At 34.0% G+C, this 16,415-nt stretch overlaps 1 protein-coding gene across 2 annotated transcripts in view; it reads right to left on the reverse strand.

Moving 5' to 3' along the window:
* LOC124369250 (adenomatous polyposis coli protein-like) overlaps window positions 1-16,415 on the reverse strand; it is a 182,286-nt gene that overhangs the window by 75,894 nt on the left and 89,977 nt on the right. For both annotated transcript variants that reach the window (XM_046827142.1, XM_046827143.1), the window contains 8 exons: window positions 14,866-15,054; window positions 10,713-10,895; window positions 9,552-9,703; window positions 7,057-7,331; window positions 5,359-5,546; window positions 2,955-3,076; window positions 1,962-2,206; window positions 822-988 (listed from right to left, as the gene is read on the reverse strand). In XM_046827142.1, the coding sequence (XP_046683098.1) occupies window positions 822-988; window positions 1,962-2,206; window positions 2,955-3,076; window positions 5,359-5,546; window positions 7,057-7,331; window positions 9,552-9,703; window positions 10,713-10,895; window positions 14,866-15,054 (1,521 nt within the window). The remainder of the gene's footprint in view (window positions 1-821; window positions 989-1,961; window positions 2,207-2,954; window positions 3,077-5,358; window positions 5,547-7,056; window positions 7,332-9,551; window positions 9,704-10,712; window positions 10,896-14,865; window positions 15,055-16,415) is intronic.

Raw genomic sequence — 16,415 nt, forward strand, 5'->3', positions numbered from 1 at the left:
AACTCCAACTACTTATTTAAAAAAATCACTATCAGTTCAAAAGAGTATTTTTCTTGAAAGAATAAATTATGAGAAAGAAACAGACAGATGCATTTTCTTTTGATGAAAAATTAAAATTGTACCACTTAAAAAAAAAAAACCTATGTTCAGTGGCTGAAAATGACTTGGCTTTCAAGGCACTGAGTACATGGTTAATAGATGCCCTTCTCCACACATCCCTCCTAAAATAGAAATGGCACTTATGCACTCCACCTTTGGTAATCACATCGTTCCCATAGACTTCACAGAGTTGACAATCAATCTCAATTAGTTTATTGTACTTAGCCAACAAAAACCTAATTACTAACCGTACTTCACAACTTGCGGGATTTTCAATTGCGTCAAAAACTTTAAACCACTATTTTAAAATAACAAAGAGGAACAGTAACCTCTCACTAGCACGACTGGATAGCCAATGAACGAAGAAACGCCCGGACATCAAAATGACCGCGATAGTCCTGCCCCTAGTGGCTACAGAGCGAAAAGTAATCGACTTTCTGTTATGCTCTCATACTAAAACCAATGATTGAGAAAGGTAATCTTTTTAAAAAATCAATATGCAAAGAACTACTGTTGAGTAGTTGTTTAGCTAATATGATTAGAGCAATATAAAACTGCTTGTAAAAATGAGAAAAATACACTAAATAATAAATAGTTCTGAACAGAAATAAGATAAAACGTGATGGTTATATAGACTATCTTAAAAAATATATTCTCGTTATACCTGGACCTAAAATACAGGTACAGGAAAGTAAGTCATAAGAAATAGCTAGCATAGAAACCTTATTATTAGTGTCTGGAGTCAATAGATCTGAGAGTGATGTAGCAGTGGAGAAATTATATGGGGTCCCTTCGGTACAATAGGTCTTGGGTTTCTCTGTATCTTCTTCTGCGTAGCGCAGACTGTAGTCTGTTGGCTGGTCCAAGTCAGTTTCTGCGTATACAGTACCTGTGTAATCACAAATTTGTATGTTATACCCATAGAATTCACCTCAATTCTCTACAGAAAAATTGTCACTCATGCCATCAGTCCCTTATGCAATCACTGGCCGGCCCCCAAGAGGAAGACAAAACCAGAAATCATTTCAAGGAATAAATGTTTTCTTGAGAATGTTCTGACTTGGAATTAGGTTAATTGTGTATCTTAGGTTATTTTATAAAGACATAACACCATTGAAATCATTTGACAGATGTATGCCAAGTATGTCCTAAATTTGTGAAAAAATAGGATATATTAATACATACGTGAGTTGACTCAGAATAAAATTATTTCCATTGTCAATGCAAATAACTTCAAGTTTTGAATAAGTCTTCTTGGCCTTTGCTTGACCAACTAACTCACTAAAGTCTCTGACTCTCATATAGCTTTCACTATACATATTCATAAATTGCCTTTACCCATTCTATTACTCTATAAACTCTTTTGTCTCTTAAACCTTCCAAGGATTACTGTTTAGTACAGAAAGTGGGATGAATGCAAACTTCTGTTTCTATAAATTTATGTAGTCAGTAAAGTCATTTTACTCAATGTTCAGTTGTATTGTCAACAAACAACTCTAAATACCAAGCCAAATAGTACTGGTAAAATCTCATATGTTCAAACTAATTTTGGTCTTCAACAGCAACTTCAGTATAAATCAGTATAAAACATAACATTATATCACTGCTGGTGTGTTTCTATTAACACCCCACAACAGTTTTATCTTGATAACATCATTGCACCAGTCAGCCCAACATTATATCAGCAAAGAAACACTCACACATCGCAGCTTACGCAGTTCTAATACACTCACTCAACTATACTAAAAAATGAATAAAATCCACAACACACTAATTCAGTCACAAATTATAAATTAAGTTTTAGAAAGAATACAATATTACCATTATTCTACAAAATTGACAAACATGTTCACACTACTCACTATCACCAGATGGTTGATCCACCTCTGCTTGTTCGGCAGTCTCGCTATACTTGAGACTGTAGTCAGTAGGCTGGTCCAGGTCAGTCTCGGCATAGTCCTGGGCGGAGGGACTGAATACTACTCTCTCCACTCTTTCCCTCTGCTCTGTCCCCCCACCACACTTGCCTTCCTCAGGGTACTTGAGGCTGTAGTTCACAGGTTGCTCTGTCTGGTCAGCAATGGGTGGAGTTTCCTGCTCGGTATACCTATTGGAAAATTTGGCATCTTTAAAGAAAGAGGTAATAAGTGCTGGTTTTAGTTGAATATAATTTAAGGCTGATTATAAACACTCTATTAATAACTGCCTGTGTTTGAGAATTAAAATACTAAATAAGACACAAAAAAACACAAGACTGTGACCAAAATATCAAAATCTAGATAACACTTTTAATATCAATATATTAACATTTTAGCTTCCATGCTTGTCATACCAGATTGGTAGATTCCCCTGTAGTACACAAAGCTAATTTTTCAGCTCATCTAATTAAAAATGTACTAAAATCAACAAAATCACTTGTTTATCCTTTAATGCATTTTAAACTAAATGTTAACAACACATAAAATACACCCGAATAAAAGTTAGAACACATTTGACTAGAATGACTTTTTGGTTATTTTAAGAGCACACTGTATATTTCCTGGCATAAATGAACTCTCTCATTTTATCAGGAACACATTAAAAAAGTTGACCAAGGCATTTGGAGATACTCTTCCCTCCCTTCGTCACTGGAATTTCAGAACAGTGTTTATAAACATTAGAAGTTTAATTTTATAGAGCATCCAGAAGATAACAATGTCGATGACTTATTGAATAGATTTCCTTTTTCATTGGAGGGGAGGGAAAGTTAAGGAACCAGTCATTTAAACATCTTAATCTCTGATGAAAATCAATTCCAAGAGTATAATATGACTGTAAGTAAGAAAATACTCACTAGAGATAACAAATGGACTCACTTGAGACTATAGTTGACAGGCTGATCGGAAGTGAGTGGAGTCTCTTCCAGTGTTAGTCGTTCCATCAAAGCTTCTGGTTGTGGCTTCTCCTCTGTCTCCTTGACACGCTGCCCTTGACCCAGCTGTTAAAAATACCATACTGACGCAACCTCCATTTCCACATAATTTACAGTTAAAACACTGTCTAAACCTTCTTTCCTATTACTATGATACAAATACAGGTTTAATTTTTCAGACACTGCAAGAACACAGAGACCCTACTGCAAATTGCAATAGTGAGATAAATTAAATGTTAAAGGTCTATGAGATTTGTCTACATTCAAGTGAAAAAAATATAGCAGCTGACACGTGATATATATCACAACATCAATTAGCATGTACACTGACAGTCAATTAACTATTGATTATACAAATAGGAATCCAATTGCTTCAAGTTGATTTCCTCTAATAACCAACTATTTTTTGGACACACAAACGAAATTACTTTTTATTAAACTGTAATAAATGTTAGCTGTTATGCTACTTGTCTGTCAATGGTCAGGCTTCTAAGCACCCACACACTCAGCCACCACACCCACTGAGAAACTGGGGATCAGGGACAATGGTTGAAGAGATTTTGAGACACAACTTGTCAATTGTACTGGAAAAAGGTCCAAAGAAAGCAAAATTTTGTCTTAATTTATTTTAGAAGTTGCACCATTCTATATTAACACCATAAAGTATATTTAAGTGAATTTAAACATGATAAATAGCAATGAAATAAGTATATTTAGCAACTAGTTGAGAAATAGAATGTTTAGGCTGTGTTTACACTGGTGAGTAAATTGCACAAGGACTTGTGCAACTGCAGTCGCATAATTTGAGTGAGAATAAACTTTTTTTGTAGTGTCACAAGTGCTTGTGACAGCTGCTGTCACTGGTTGTTATGAGAGTCAATGCAAACTCTGTTCACACACAACAGTAATATATCAGTAACTTTTAGAACTGAAAATTTTACTGCCCAACACCACTCTCCGATTCTCATGTACAACTGTCCGATAGGGCTTGCGAGAGCTCTTGACCCCCCGTTTAGACTAGCAACTAGACTGCAGGACACAAAACTTGTGCAAATTCTTGACAGTGTACAAGCAGCTTAACATTTTTAAAGGTGGGTTTTTCAGAGTGGCTGTGCCCACAAAAGTGGGTTTTAAACGAGTTTACACAACAAAATGTTGTCAGTATTTTTATAATACATGTAAGGCACTACATGATCCATTCCCAAATTTGATTAAGTACCTTTAGAAGTTTTTAGTAATGCAAAAGGCTCAGAAGAATTTTGAGACTATAGCAGAACGTTACGCTGACATCCATGCAGTGCTCCAAGACGGTGCTGCTAACCGACACAGTCTTTATCTGTTGAATCGTTTTCAGCACTATTGGAATCATAATTACAATATTCACCCCATTCTACACAATCGCTAATTGCACTAATGATTATTCCCTAAAAGTCACTTGCAATCCATAAATATCACGTTTACTAACTACGTAAAAATGAGTACTGCACCCAACTTTAAAAATAGCCATTACTTCACAAAAGACAAAAAATATCACCAAGTCGGGTTTTGAATTATGATCTCTGTTATTAATTAGAAATCAAATTGTATTTTTTTTCATTCTTACTTGTTAATAATATTATTTGGTTTGGTTACAAAAACTTTGAAATTACTTTTTAATACCAAATGATTTGCGTTTCCAGATCATAACTGATCTAGGCTCTAAGTAAATCATCAGTTATTTTATTGTAAAATAAAACTTTTATGTGAATATTAACAAATATTTTTATTAGTTATGTGTGGTATTTATTATTTTAATTTATATTCTACCAATCTTTTATATATTGATTTTTGTTCGAAGTACATTATTGATGTTTTTTGTTTCAAGTGCATTATTATTATTCTTTCAAATTGTAAGTTATCGAGGTTTATTCAGCAATTTCAAATATTTTATCTTAACTTTTTAGATAATGATTTTTGAATATTAAAAAGGGGGTTTAAATATATTTAAGGTATGTGGGCACTAGCTACAGTCATTTTTTTTTGAGTTTTTTTGTTATTGAAAAGATAGTTTATTGATAATGATTGTATGTACTCACAAAAATAGAACTTGCAGGTCCTTAATAGTTGTATCCAGCAAATTCTTATTTTGAGTTTGAAACTTATGTTGGTTCTTAGTTTTAGAAGGGTATATAAAAGTTTAAGTTAATTTAAGTTAATTGCCTGTAATATAACAAGGCCATATAAACATATAAAAAAAACAGTCTTTTAAACTCCATAATTTATAAATCCCTTCTAACAACTCAAATACATTTTTTAAATTAAACCTCAACAGTCAATTCTCCCAAAATCTGTATTTACTGAGTACTCACCTGTAAAGAGCCAGATCGATGACAGATGGTCCTGTTCCTGTCAAAGATGTTATCGGACTGTGTGCTGGTCACCGACTCCCGACTGTCCCAACGCTCTACAGGCTCAATGTTGTCACACGTCTCTGCTAGCGTAGTATCCAGCTCCTGCTCTAAAGCACGTCGCTTGCGGACGAGCAGAGTCGGCATGCCTGTGTATACAAATTCACTTACTACAGAGTTAGACATAAACTTACAATGTGACTCTTCTAAGAAATAGTCCTTGGAAGATTAATAATTTGTTGCTTGATTACTTTTATTAAATTTGTTTAACTTCTTTACCTAATTATACTGATTACGATAGTAAATTCCCTCTTTGATTAACATTGAGCTTTAAAAACCCTTCAACTGAATAATAAGAAGACAACTCAATACATAATAATACCAAATCAAGTGCTGAAAACATATATTTTTATTACATATTACTATAGAACATCATACTACCATAAAAAAATATCAAATATGATAGAATTAGTACCAAGGAAAAGTTGTGAATACTGTGTGGCACTATGAAAATTTCTACTGGCAGATAGAGATTAATACCTACATACAGGGTGTCCAGTAATCAATGACCAGAACTTTACCAACCAGAAGAAAACAAACAAATTTACTACTTAGTTAAAATAAAATAAAAATTTGTTGGTCAACTCAGAGTTCACATGACAACTTTTAACGCTTTGACTGGTGGGGTTTTCCTCAGAGTGCTCTAAACAATGAATTTTTGTTTATTTTTGATATTTTTTTAGGTGATTTGGGTTTACTGCAGTATATGTGTTATGAAAAACACTCAATTAAACTTTTGAGGTTTTTTTTATTTATACAGAAATTAATCTAATTATGCACTAAAGTTATTATATTTACAAAATATAAGAATAATATAAAATATTCAGCATTTTCTCATAAACATACTAAGGTACAGGTTAGGTACAAGTTAGTAACAGTATAAAAGTCTCCTCAGAAAACTTAGTATGTAAGGTCCAAAAATAGCCTGTCACACAAAGTGGAACGTCGCAATCCCGGCACATCGTGTCCCAACGTTGGTCTATCTGCACATGTTGCATGCTCTCTTCGGCTTGTCTTTCTTATCTGTAGTAGGGATGGTGGTAAGAAAATACAGAGCAGAAAGTCTCAGGGAAGCATCTTAGCCAAAAATTTCTCACACCATTTTACGTAATCAGTAATTACACAAATAGCCATGTTTATTTACTCATGGTAAACACAACAAAACGTTTAGAATCAAGGCGACCGGTAATGTGAAAGTGAGGTTACTTAGAACAACTGATTGAATACCGTCATATGGCCTGAGTACCATCAACTGTGTCTGAAAGAAATAAATAAAAGAACAACTGTGATCTAGTGGGAACAACAAAAACTATTTAAAACTGTTTCTTATTTATTCCACTAGATTGCATTCGTATTCAAGAGAGATTATTCATCACGCTAGACATTATTATAAAGACTGTTTAGCGTGACAGCACTTGCCGCACGGCAATCGGGATTACTGCATGCAGCACGTAGGGCACTCCCAAATTTATTGCGGGATTACTAGTCAAGGGGCAGTAGTTTTAATCTATATACAACAGTTTAAAATTCTTTCGTGTTAATAAACCACATACACATACATACATAGTGTTAATAACACTTTCACAATACACTCCTCACCTCTGGAAGCCCTATCCATGATATCGGCTTCAGGCATGGCTGCCAGCAGATTCTTGAGTGCAGCTGCTGACCCCATGCTAATCATCTTGTGTTTTGAGTGCACCAGTGAACGCAACATGGGGACAGCACCGAGGTCCCACAACGTCCTCTGGTCTTGCGCACTGCGTGCACTCAAATTCCACAATGTACCACAGGCATTTGACACTACTGTCAGCGAGGCAGACTTTAGCTGTTGGAGAAGGAGTGGAATGCAGTTGTGTTCCCTCAAGATTTCTCTGTTGAAATCATACAATATGAGTAACTGTAACTATACAAAAACATATTTCACTAAGAACAAGAAAAACATATACCAAACATCTTTAACTAAAAATGAGAATACATATACCATCTCCTTCACTATATTCCTTTTGCATTTCTTTCCCATATCAGTCTCTCACCTTCTTTCGTGTGTTCCGCATGTGTTGTGGAGTAACATGGTTTTTGATTTTTCTGACTGCTCAGGGCTTTCAGGTTATGCTCAATTTTGTTGTTATCATCAAGTTTAACTTTGGCAAGTTTATCGCCATACATTGGTTAGTTTTCATTTTTTATGAATGCTCAATCTTATGTCATATGGTTTTTTACACTTGAAGAAGAGGATAGATCCCAATATTCAAAATTTTGTGTTCTATTTTTGTAAAATACAAAGATGGTAAATGTCTGAAATCCTGTTATCATTTTAAATTTTATTTGTCAATAATAAACTAAAAACTTTACCATATATTAAAAATTACGCTTACTAATTCAGTTCACATGCTATATAAATATAATATATTCTGAAATAAATGTTTAGTTTCCCAAAGTTTTACACAAAATTTTAATGATCATCTAAATATTTAATAAACTATAGTGCAATATGTTGCAGTCAGAGTATTTATACCAAACCCCATAGTAAAATAATGTATAGTAACAAGGTAAATGCAGATAAGTTTATTAGGACAAATAATAAATTACAATAACATTCAATACAGAGAGATTGAAAAATTTGAAATAAAACTTCATACTAAAATTCAACTTTAATAGTACAGTAGAGAGAGCATCAGCTAACCAAATAAAGTGAACAAACTAAATTGATCACAAAAAATCTATGAGAACATTTAAAATAAGGTAATAGTTTAATACTAGTTTTAATTTGTATTTTGCTGTATGTTATGCACAATTAACGAAACTGAGTTGAATATTTGTTCATATTGTGTATATGAACTGCATTATGTAGTTCTATGTCCTTAATTTGTTTCCATATTCACTTCTTCCTAGTAAGATTTCATTATGATTTTCAGTACCAATGTTTCAGTTTCCGAGTTAGTCAGTTTGAAATAGTATCGAGAATCAGTACAGAAAATTGTCAAATCCCTATCTTTTTAGGATTAGGCTTCTTACATTTAACGTAGGAAAGGACTCTTTTAAGCTTTTATAAATAGGATTTTTAAATAGCTTTTATTAAGCCTTTGGCTGGTGAAATGGTGCTTTAAAAAGAGTTATTAATATAATTTGGTGAACCAAATGTAATATTGAAAGAAACACTGATCTAGAAGGAAGAAACACTGTGCCTATTTTAATTTTAATTAGTAGGAATGTTTTCAAAATTTTAAAATTGTTTATACTAATAATATACAATACAAATGAAATTAATTTACAATTACAAAAATGCAGGAATATACAGAAAATGAAATAACAACTAATTACTTTCATTACTAACTGTTCTGATCTATTTCACTATTCTAAAATGGATAACAAACCTCAGTTATTCAGTGAGCAATTATACCTAAAAATAAACTGAGAAAACAAACCACTACACTCTATTGGGAACAACAGAAACTACGTGAAAGTACTTCTATGGTTCTTCCCTAGTCACCTACATGTTCAGGCTTACAATTATAACTAAAGAAACAGTACAGAAAATATTGCTGAGTGACGTAGCAGATCCTGCAGTAGCAGATCCTGCAGAGTGAAGGTACTACTAGTCAAACTGTTCAATAACATATCTAGAGTTTCAGGACAACGCCACAAAAAAAAAAAAAAAAAAAAAAAAAAAAAAAAAAAAAAAAAAAAAAAAAAAAAAGCTATGCAAGCTATTTTACTGGAAAAGGCAAAAATATTATATTCAAAATGTTCAGCAACAAACTGACTAAAATGATATTAAATATGATTATTCTACAAAATTTTATTGATTTATGCTTTCAATTTTGAGAACATCTTAAACTTTGTATTTGGTAATTATTTATTTGATAAAAACCAATCACATGCCTCTTCAAGGCCATTCTCTGTCAATTTACTATTATTTAAAGGTAAATAATGCTTATTTTATGATCTTAATTTATTTACTGAATTACGTAGTGCAGTGCAAAATAGTAAAAATGGCAGTGTAAGTTAACATCTCTGATCAGTTTTAAAATCTTTTTATAGGACTATTTAGCATTACTCTAATTTCCATGTAGAGTATATATGGAATGTACCTGTAATCCTCTCTAACTGCTATATGACTAGAAATGTTCCTCAGAATTCCTCCAGCATTCTCAACAATGGCAAGTGTTTTCGAAGGTGCGTCCTGGTAGCGTAACATCTCCACCAAATATTGCAGGGCACCTTTCACAGCGCAAATGTCAGCCTGGATCATACATAAACATAAATTCTTCGTAACATTAAACTATCATACATGTTAGCACTGTCATAATATATTTCTACTGAACATTATTTTAGTATCATTTAATTTTTATTTTTGGAACATTTACTTGATAGGAATGTTAAAATTTGTTGTGCAAAATGAATAATATGTAGATGAGAGAGTTTGTGTCATCCTGTGTAGCCTTATTACTATGGAAAACAGGCTAATCCTTCTTAAAGTTTAATAATCATCCCACTAATGATTACATTTTACATTGATGATAATATGGTAAGTTGTCTAATCAGGAGCAATCTTTATTTTAAGATTAAAAAGTTTCCTAACAGTGAAAATATAACAAAACTAGCAGTCCAATAATATGTGTATATGTAAAATATGTTATTGTGAGACATCTAATTTTGTACAATTTTTACCTGTTATATAAATTCTTTGTAGAACTCTGAAAGATTAAAAAAATAATCAAACTTTCACCATAGTTTCTTGTTATTTTTTTATAGTTTATATTGTTATTTTTGTTTCTTTAAAATACTTTTTGCAAACCAAATCTGAATATGCTGAAGAACTAAAGAATGTGGTACTACACAGCACTGACAGATGAGTGGCATAGTGCTTACAGAATCAATGAACCTGACACAAAGATACACCTTGCATTACAGTCCAGTTCCAGTTCTTTGCTTGCAATTTAATTTCAACACGTAATAGGATATATGGATGTTTATTTTACCTGTATAAAAGCCAAGTATCTGTTTAATTCTTTTTACAATAAAGAAACCAGATATGTGTTCTTTACAAAATGTATTTGTTTGTTGTTAATTTAATATCAGGTTTCCATAATGCAGTTTTGTCTATTGCTAACCAAACGTATTTTATGTTTTCTGTACCTAAACTCACCCCTATGCCTGTAAAGCTTGTTTTCAGGCACATGTCTTATGTCAAATCTTATTAACACTTACAAAATAAATATCCACCAGAAAGAATGAACATACAAAATTACCTTGTTCATATTACAATGCGCTGAGAGATTCCATAGAGCAGACAGAATAGACTTCATGGTGGACTCTTTTTTGACGTCCATTGCTGTCAACATGAGAGCGGTGCATGCATTCACTTGCCGTAACGCTTGCTTGCTGTGGGTATCTGCACGCCAGGACAGGTTACGTAGCACACTGGCAGTCACCTTATGCAATAAAAACATATGTGAGATATTTTTTGTAATTTTTAGTAATATTTTTCTCTCATGATCATTTGAGAAAATGTCTTACAAAGGAGTTGTGAATAAAATTCAAATGTATTTAATGTCCTGTATACTAGTCACAGCTAAAGGTACTTTTTATAAGTTGCAAACGCCATCAGCTGTGTCTAATTGTCATGAACTACATATTATAGCAAATAACTGAATATTGGTGGGATAGGAGATGAATTCTTAGACTTTATACCTCAGCTTTTCAAACCAGGAATTAATTCTAGTAAAATTTCTGAGAATGTTTTATTTCTGTGTTTTAAATGTCATCAACTGAATTATTCTCAGGCATCTCAAACTATAAAATATTTGTAGAGAAGTTTGGGTATCATCCACAAATAATTTATGCTAGACTTGTATTGAGTTGAAGTTGATGTGATATAGCTATGTTAATTTCTAATATGCATAAAAATATAATTGCAAGATTTTTTTAACACGTTCACTGCTGAAAAAATATGACGAATTACGCCGAATGCGGCATGTCAATTTTTATGCTCTGTTTCTGCTTAAAACTATTTAAATGGGTATCTTTTGTACATTCAATGACTAATTCATCAATAAAATATAATAATAATAAATAACGCCAATTGGCGTTATTAGCATATATCATAATGACAAATACAATATGCAGGTAACGCCAATTGGCGTTTTATGCGTATTTATTACTAAAAAACTGTAAATAATTGTATTTATAGTACTTACCATTTCCGTTGGTTCAGTGATGAGTAATATATATGTTGTCAAGTCGTAAAAATACACATAGAATACAGTTTGAGCTGTAGTAGTCCCTAAATTACTATATACACGAACTTATCTCAATTTAATTCTTGTGATAAGCTTTGAAACAGTCTCCGAGGCATAAAGCTGGCTTATTTTCACAAGCCTCACAAAAGTAGGTAGTATCCTTTCTTATCCCATTGCCATTACACACGATACAACGTCTTCGTAGAGGTCTGCCTTTTTCACCCATTTGGAATTTTGATGGGAGGTGTTGTGTTGCTTTTCTTTTGGGTTCTTCAGTTTTTAGTGGAGTCAGGAGACTATCAATCACTTTTATCCTGAATTCCAACAGTGATAGTTTATTATCTATGTTGTGTTTGTTGTATAAAAAGATAGCATTTACTATGCACATCTGCAAAATGTGTATGAATAACTTTTTATACCACCTAATGGTTTTTCTTTCACACGGATAGTAACTGAGTAGCAGATCTTGTCGGTCGATTCCGCTCACATACTGATTATACTGTACTTTACAATTGGTAGTGGTTTTTCTTTTGCCTCTCCTCTTTTATTAACATGTTCTGTCATTTCATTTTCATACTGGTTTGATATATAAAAAACAGCCCTTTTGTCCTTCCACTTCCCTACCATTGTCCCCTCGTGATATTTTGCAACAGTTTCTCCCTTTTTTAGTTTTTTGGTCACAACTTCTGAAGGATTGTTGATCCTATTGACACACAGTGTCCCAGTAATGTAGGTTTTTTCAGTCAGAAGTTTCTTGGTCAGTGACACACTGTTATAAAAGTTGTCAACATATACAGCATGACCTTTACCTAGCCTAGAACCTAGAATAATTTATTTGTTTTCCAATAGTGTTGAATGGTTGGCATTTTTACTATTCCCATATGAAAGAAAAGCCCTAAAAAGTTTTTGAACTCAGCTAATGTTATATCTTTCCACTGACTTATTCAGGAATTCTCATGAGCGCCAGAAGACAAAAACACTTCCTCTGCATTTGCGTTGGTTTCACTGATAATGGCTTTGAGAAAGGGTTCGTCAATAACAAGGTTAAAATAATCAATAGGGCTATTATTTTCTGGTGTAGGAACACGTAGTCCAGTTGATTGATTAAATAAAAAAGTTTTCATTATTGGGTTATCATCCCAAACTAGTGGTATTTGAGAAAGATTTGTGTGTCTAATTTGACTGGTGCTTGGTTGGAGAGAATCGGGATTTGAGTGGCTACTCACGGTTGACGCGTCTGGGCCGCCACTTGCAGTATCTGCTTCCATTTCAGACTCAGAAATCACTTGGCCTGTAACTTACTCCACTACTGTATGCCTCTGATCCAGATTCAGAGTCGTAATATCTATCAATTTTACTAACTGTCAAATTATTTGGATCTCGCGGCTCACGGTTCCTATTATTATTCATTTCGGAAAACTATTAAAAGTATTGCATGGAAACGACACGCACAGGATAATGTCCCAGACCGTACTCAAGGCTAATCAAGGTTAGTTGTTCTGGCTAATCAAGAGATAACGCTGAAACCAGTCGGGAAGTAACATCCCGCCCAAAACGCCAAATAGCGTTCGCCGCATTCGTCATAGCATCACAAAACGCCAAATGGCGTTTGCTGCAGTGAACGTGTTAAGAAGCTCTAAGCCTTTGAGATTTTATGAACAAGTACTACAAAAGTTCAGTAACTTTTTAGTTCAAAATTAAACAGCACGATATTTGGACAGTGCCTTTTTTATTAGGCAAACATGTTAACTTCATGCTACTGCTAATCTGAATTCAAGTTTTTGGATCTCATAATGAACTGATGACTTTGTCTGTCACTACAACTAATATTACAGGGTCTGTTCAATAAGCATTGGGACTGGTTCCAAAAATCAAAATTTATTGCAGGCATCATTACAATTACTTAATAATCTTCAAAATACATTCCTCCTGTATCGATACACTTAATTTGGTGAGAGTGCCACTCGTCAAAAGCCCACTGGAAGTCGGTTTTCGGAATATTGTTCAGAACCTTTGTCGTTGCCTCTTGAACCGCCTCCATAGAGTCGAGTTGAGCTCCCTTTTTATTTTCAGAAACAAGAAAAAGTTTGATGAAGCTAGGTCTGGGCTATAGTGGGGTGAGACAACATTGTCACACCGGATTTCGCCAGTAGCTGCCACACAACAACCATGGCATCGCGCATTGTCAAGTTTCCAATTCTTCGCAATGGCGGGATCACACACGCATTACGCGAATTCGTAGGCATGTCAGTATTTGCACATAAAATACAGCGTTCACGGTTATTTCAGTAGGCATGAACTCCTTATGAACCATGCCACGTCGGTCGAAAAAAAAACAATCAGCATGGTTTTGATTGACATCCGATTTTTGTGCCATTCTGAAATTTAACATTCTGTTTCCGGGTCGTACTAGAACACACACAGTTCATTGCTGGTAATAACGTTGTCAAGAAAATCTTCAACTTCCTGGACACAGTCCGAAATTTCTTGCAGAATTTCCACTTGCAACAGTTTTTGTTCCTCACTCAAGGTTTTAGGCGCCAGTTTCACTCACACTTTCCTCATCGAAAGACCCTTTGTTACAATGTTGTGAACGGATCCAACTGAAAGGCGGTCTCCTCACCAATAAGCATGATGGTTAAATACCTGTCAGAGTCCAAAACTGAGTACCTGAGCATCGGTTCAAGCGGTTGTCAGGCGTCCGACGTGGTAATCGTTTTCGACGAGCTACTGGCCTTCCTTAAACATTTTGTGCCACTCAAAATCTCTTGTGCGGTTTAAAGCATCATCTCCATAAGCTTGTTTCATGAGTTTATGTCACACATCACAAGAATCCACCTCCTGTTTCAACACATGCCTGTAGGCAACTGAATTAAAGTGTGCCTGAGTGGCGGGGAACTTCTCTACTGAGGTCGGCCGGTCGGCCCCCCCTGCATCGCTCCATCAAGGATACAGTGAACCAGTCCCGATATTTATTGAACAGACCCTGTACCTACATGGATCATATTCTATGTCAGTTTTAACTACCTTAATGAACACCTGTTTAATTGTAAAAATATTTTACAGTCTATTACATTAACTACACTCTTCAATGTCGGTAATTTTGATGCAACAGGTCTAATTCAATGAGATTTGATACACTATTGATCCTACAGGTACAAACCTGTCTCAAATCTTCACTGGGAGACTGCAGCTGAGCGACCAGGGCTGCTAGGAACCCTCTCATGGAGCAGAGGAGGGCTTTGTTGTTGCAATCTCCAAAAGTGAGGTTGGTGAGAGCCATCCCGGCGTAGCGGCGGACTGTCACACAACTGCTGTTGTTGCTGTCACTGCCATGGATCTCATTGTCAATCTGAAAAATTACCGCACAATTCAACCTCTTCAATTCAATATTTGCTTTATAAATATTTTCCCTGTAGTAAGACGTCAAAGTCATAAAGCCTCAAATATTTTCAAGTCTTAATAGATTTTTCCACAGAAGTGTGTGCATTGTTGATTGAATATCATATTCAAGAAAGTTAACTTAACCTATTGGCTACCGATGACATATACTACCCATCATCAGTTAGCACCTTGTAATTACAGATCATGGGCACTGCCCGTCACGCTAAATTTCACAATTTTCAAGTCAAAAAATATTCCCGATATCAATTATTTTTGCATTTTTCAATATTTATTGTATCAATAGTCATAACATGTTCGATTTTGAAGCTGATTGGCTCTCTCGAAATCGATTGTTGTTTACTGTTTCATCTGTTGTTTGTTTTGATTAGTTGCTGTCTGAAATGACGTCGAGGAAAAATCGCGTCGTTCTTTTCAGAGAATTTATTAACTTTGTGGAGAACAAACTCAATAAAAATACAAATAAAGTGAGTGATTTGTAGACTCTTGGAGCAATTGGAAATTCTTTAAATATTATTAAATATTAATAAAAACACTACTTTTCCAAATTGTTTATTATTTCGGGCGAGGCCTCGCCCGAAATAATAAACAATTTGGAAAAGTAGTGTTTTTATTAATATTTAATAATATTTAAAGTGAGTGATGGTAACCTTGATGACGAAAGTTTGAGTGAAAGTGGCAATGAAGAAAGTTTTAATATATGTGACAACGCCTAACCTTCTTGGGAGTGGCCAAGGCAAACTTATGATCCATGTAATTTTATTTTTAGTGATAGATATGGTATTGTTGCAAGGCAACTAAATACTTAAGGTATAAGATAATAAATACAATGTAACGTATTACAATTTCATTAAATACTTTTAATTGAGCCTAAACACCTACACAATTATTTCCATTGCAAAATGAAATTTAAATCTGTACAAAAGGGTAAAAATGTTTGAATTTTAATTGGTGATAAAAAAATGGGTAAATAATACTAGTTGGAGCACAAAGTTTTCAACCAATGTTTTAATCAAAATATGAACATTGCCAAACAAGATTGGTAGGTTACACTTGAGAAGGTATTGTTTGGATCTCGATATGTCTGAGCACTGAGTCTGGCCTTGTTTATAAATAATCCCAGAAGAAAAATATCTGCACATTTAGATTACATTTTAGACTGCAGATATTTCATATAGAAAAGCTACAAAATGCCCTCTCTAAGAAAGTAATCACTAATAATAATTGGATTACATTATTTATTTGGAAATAACAATTTTTGAGAAACCAATCTATAACTTTAAGTTTAAATCTGTTAAATGATGTGGTTTG

This window comes from Homalodisca vitripennis, chromosome X (genome assembly GCF_021130785.1).
Source record: "Homalodisca vitripennis isolate AUS2020 chromosome X, UT_GWSS_2.1, whole genome shotgun sequence".
In the NCBI taxonomy this organism is placed as follows: domain Eukaryota; kingdom Metazoa; phylum Arthropoda; class Insecta; order Hemiptera; family Cicadellidae; genus Homalodisca; species Homalodisca vitripennis.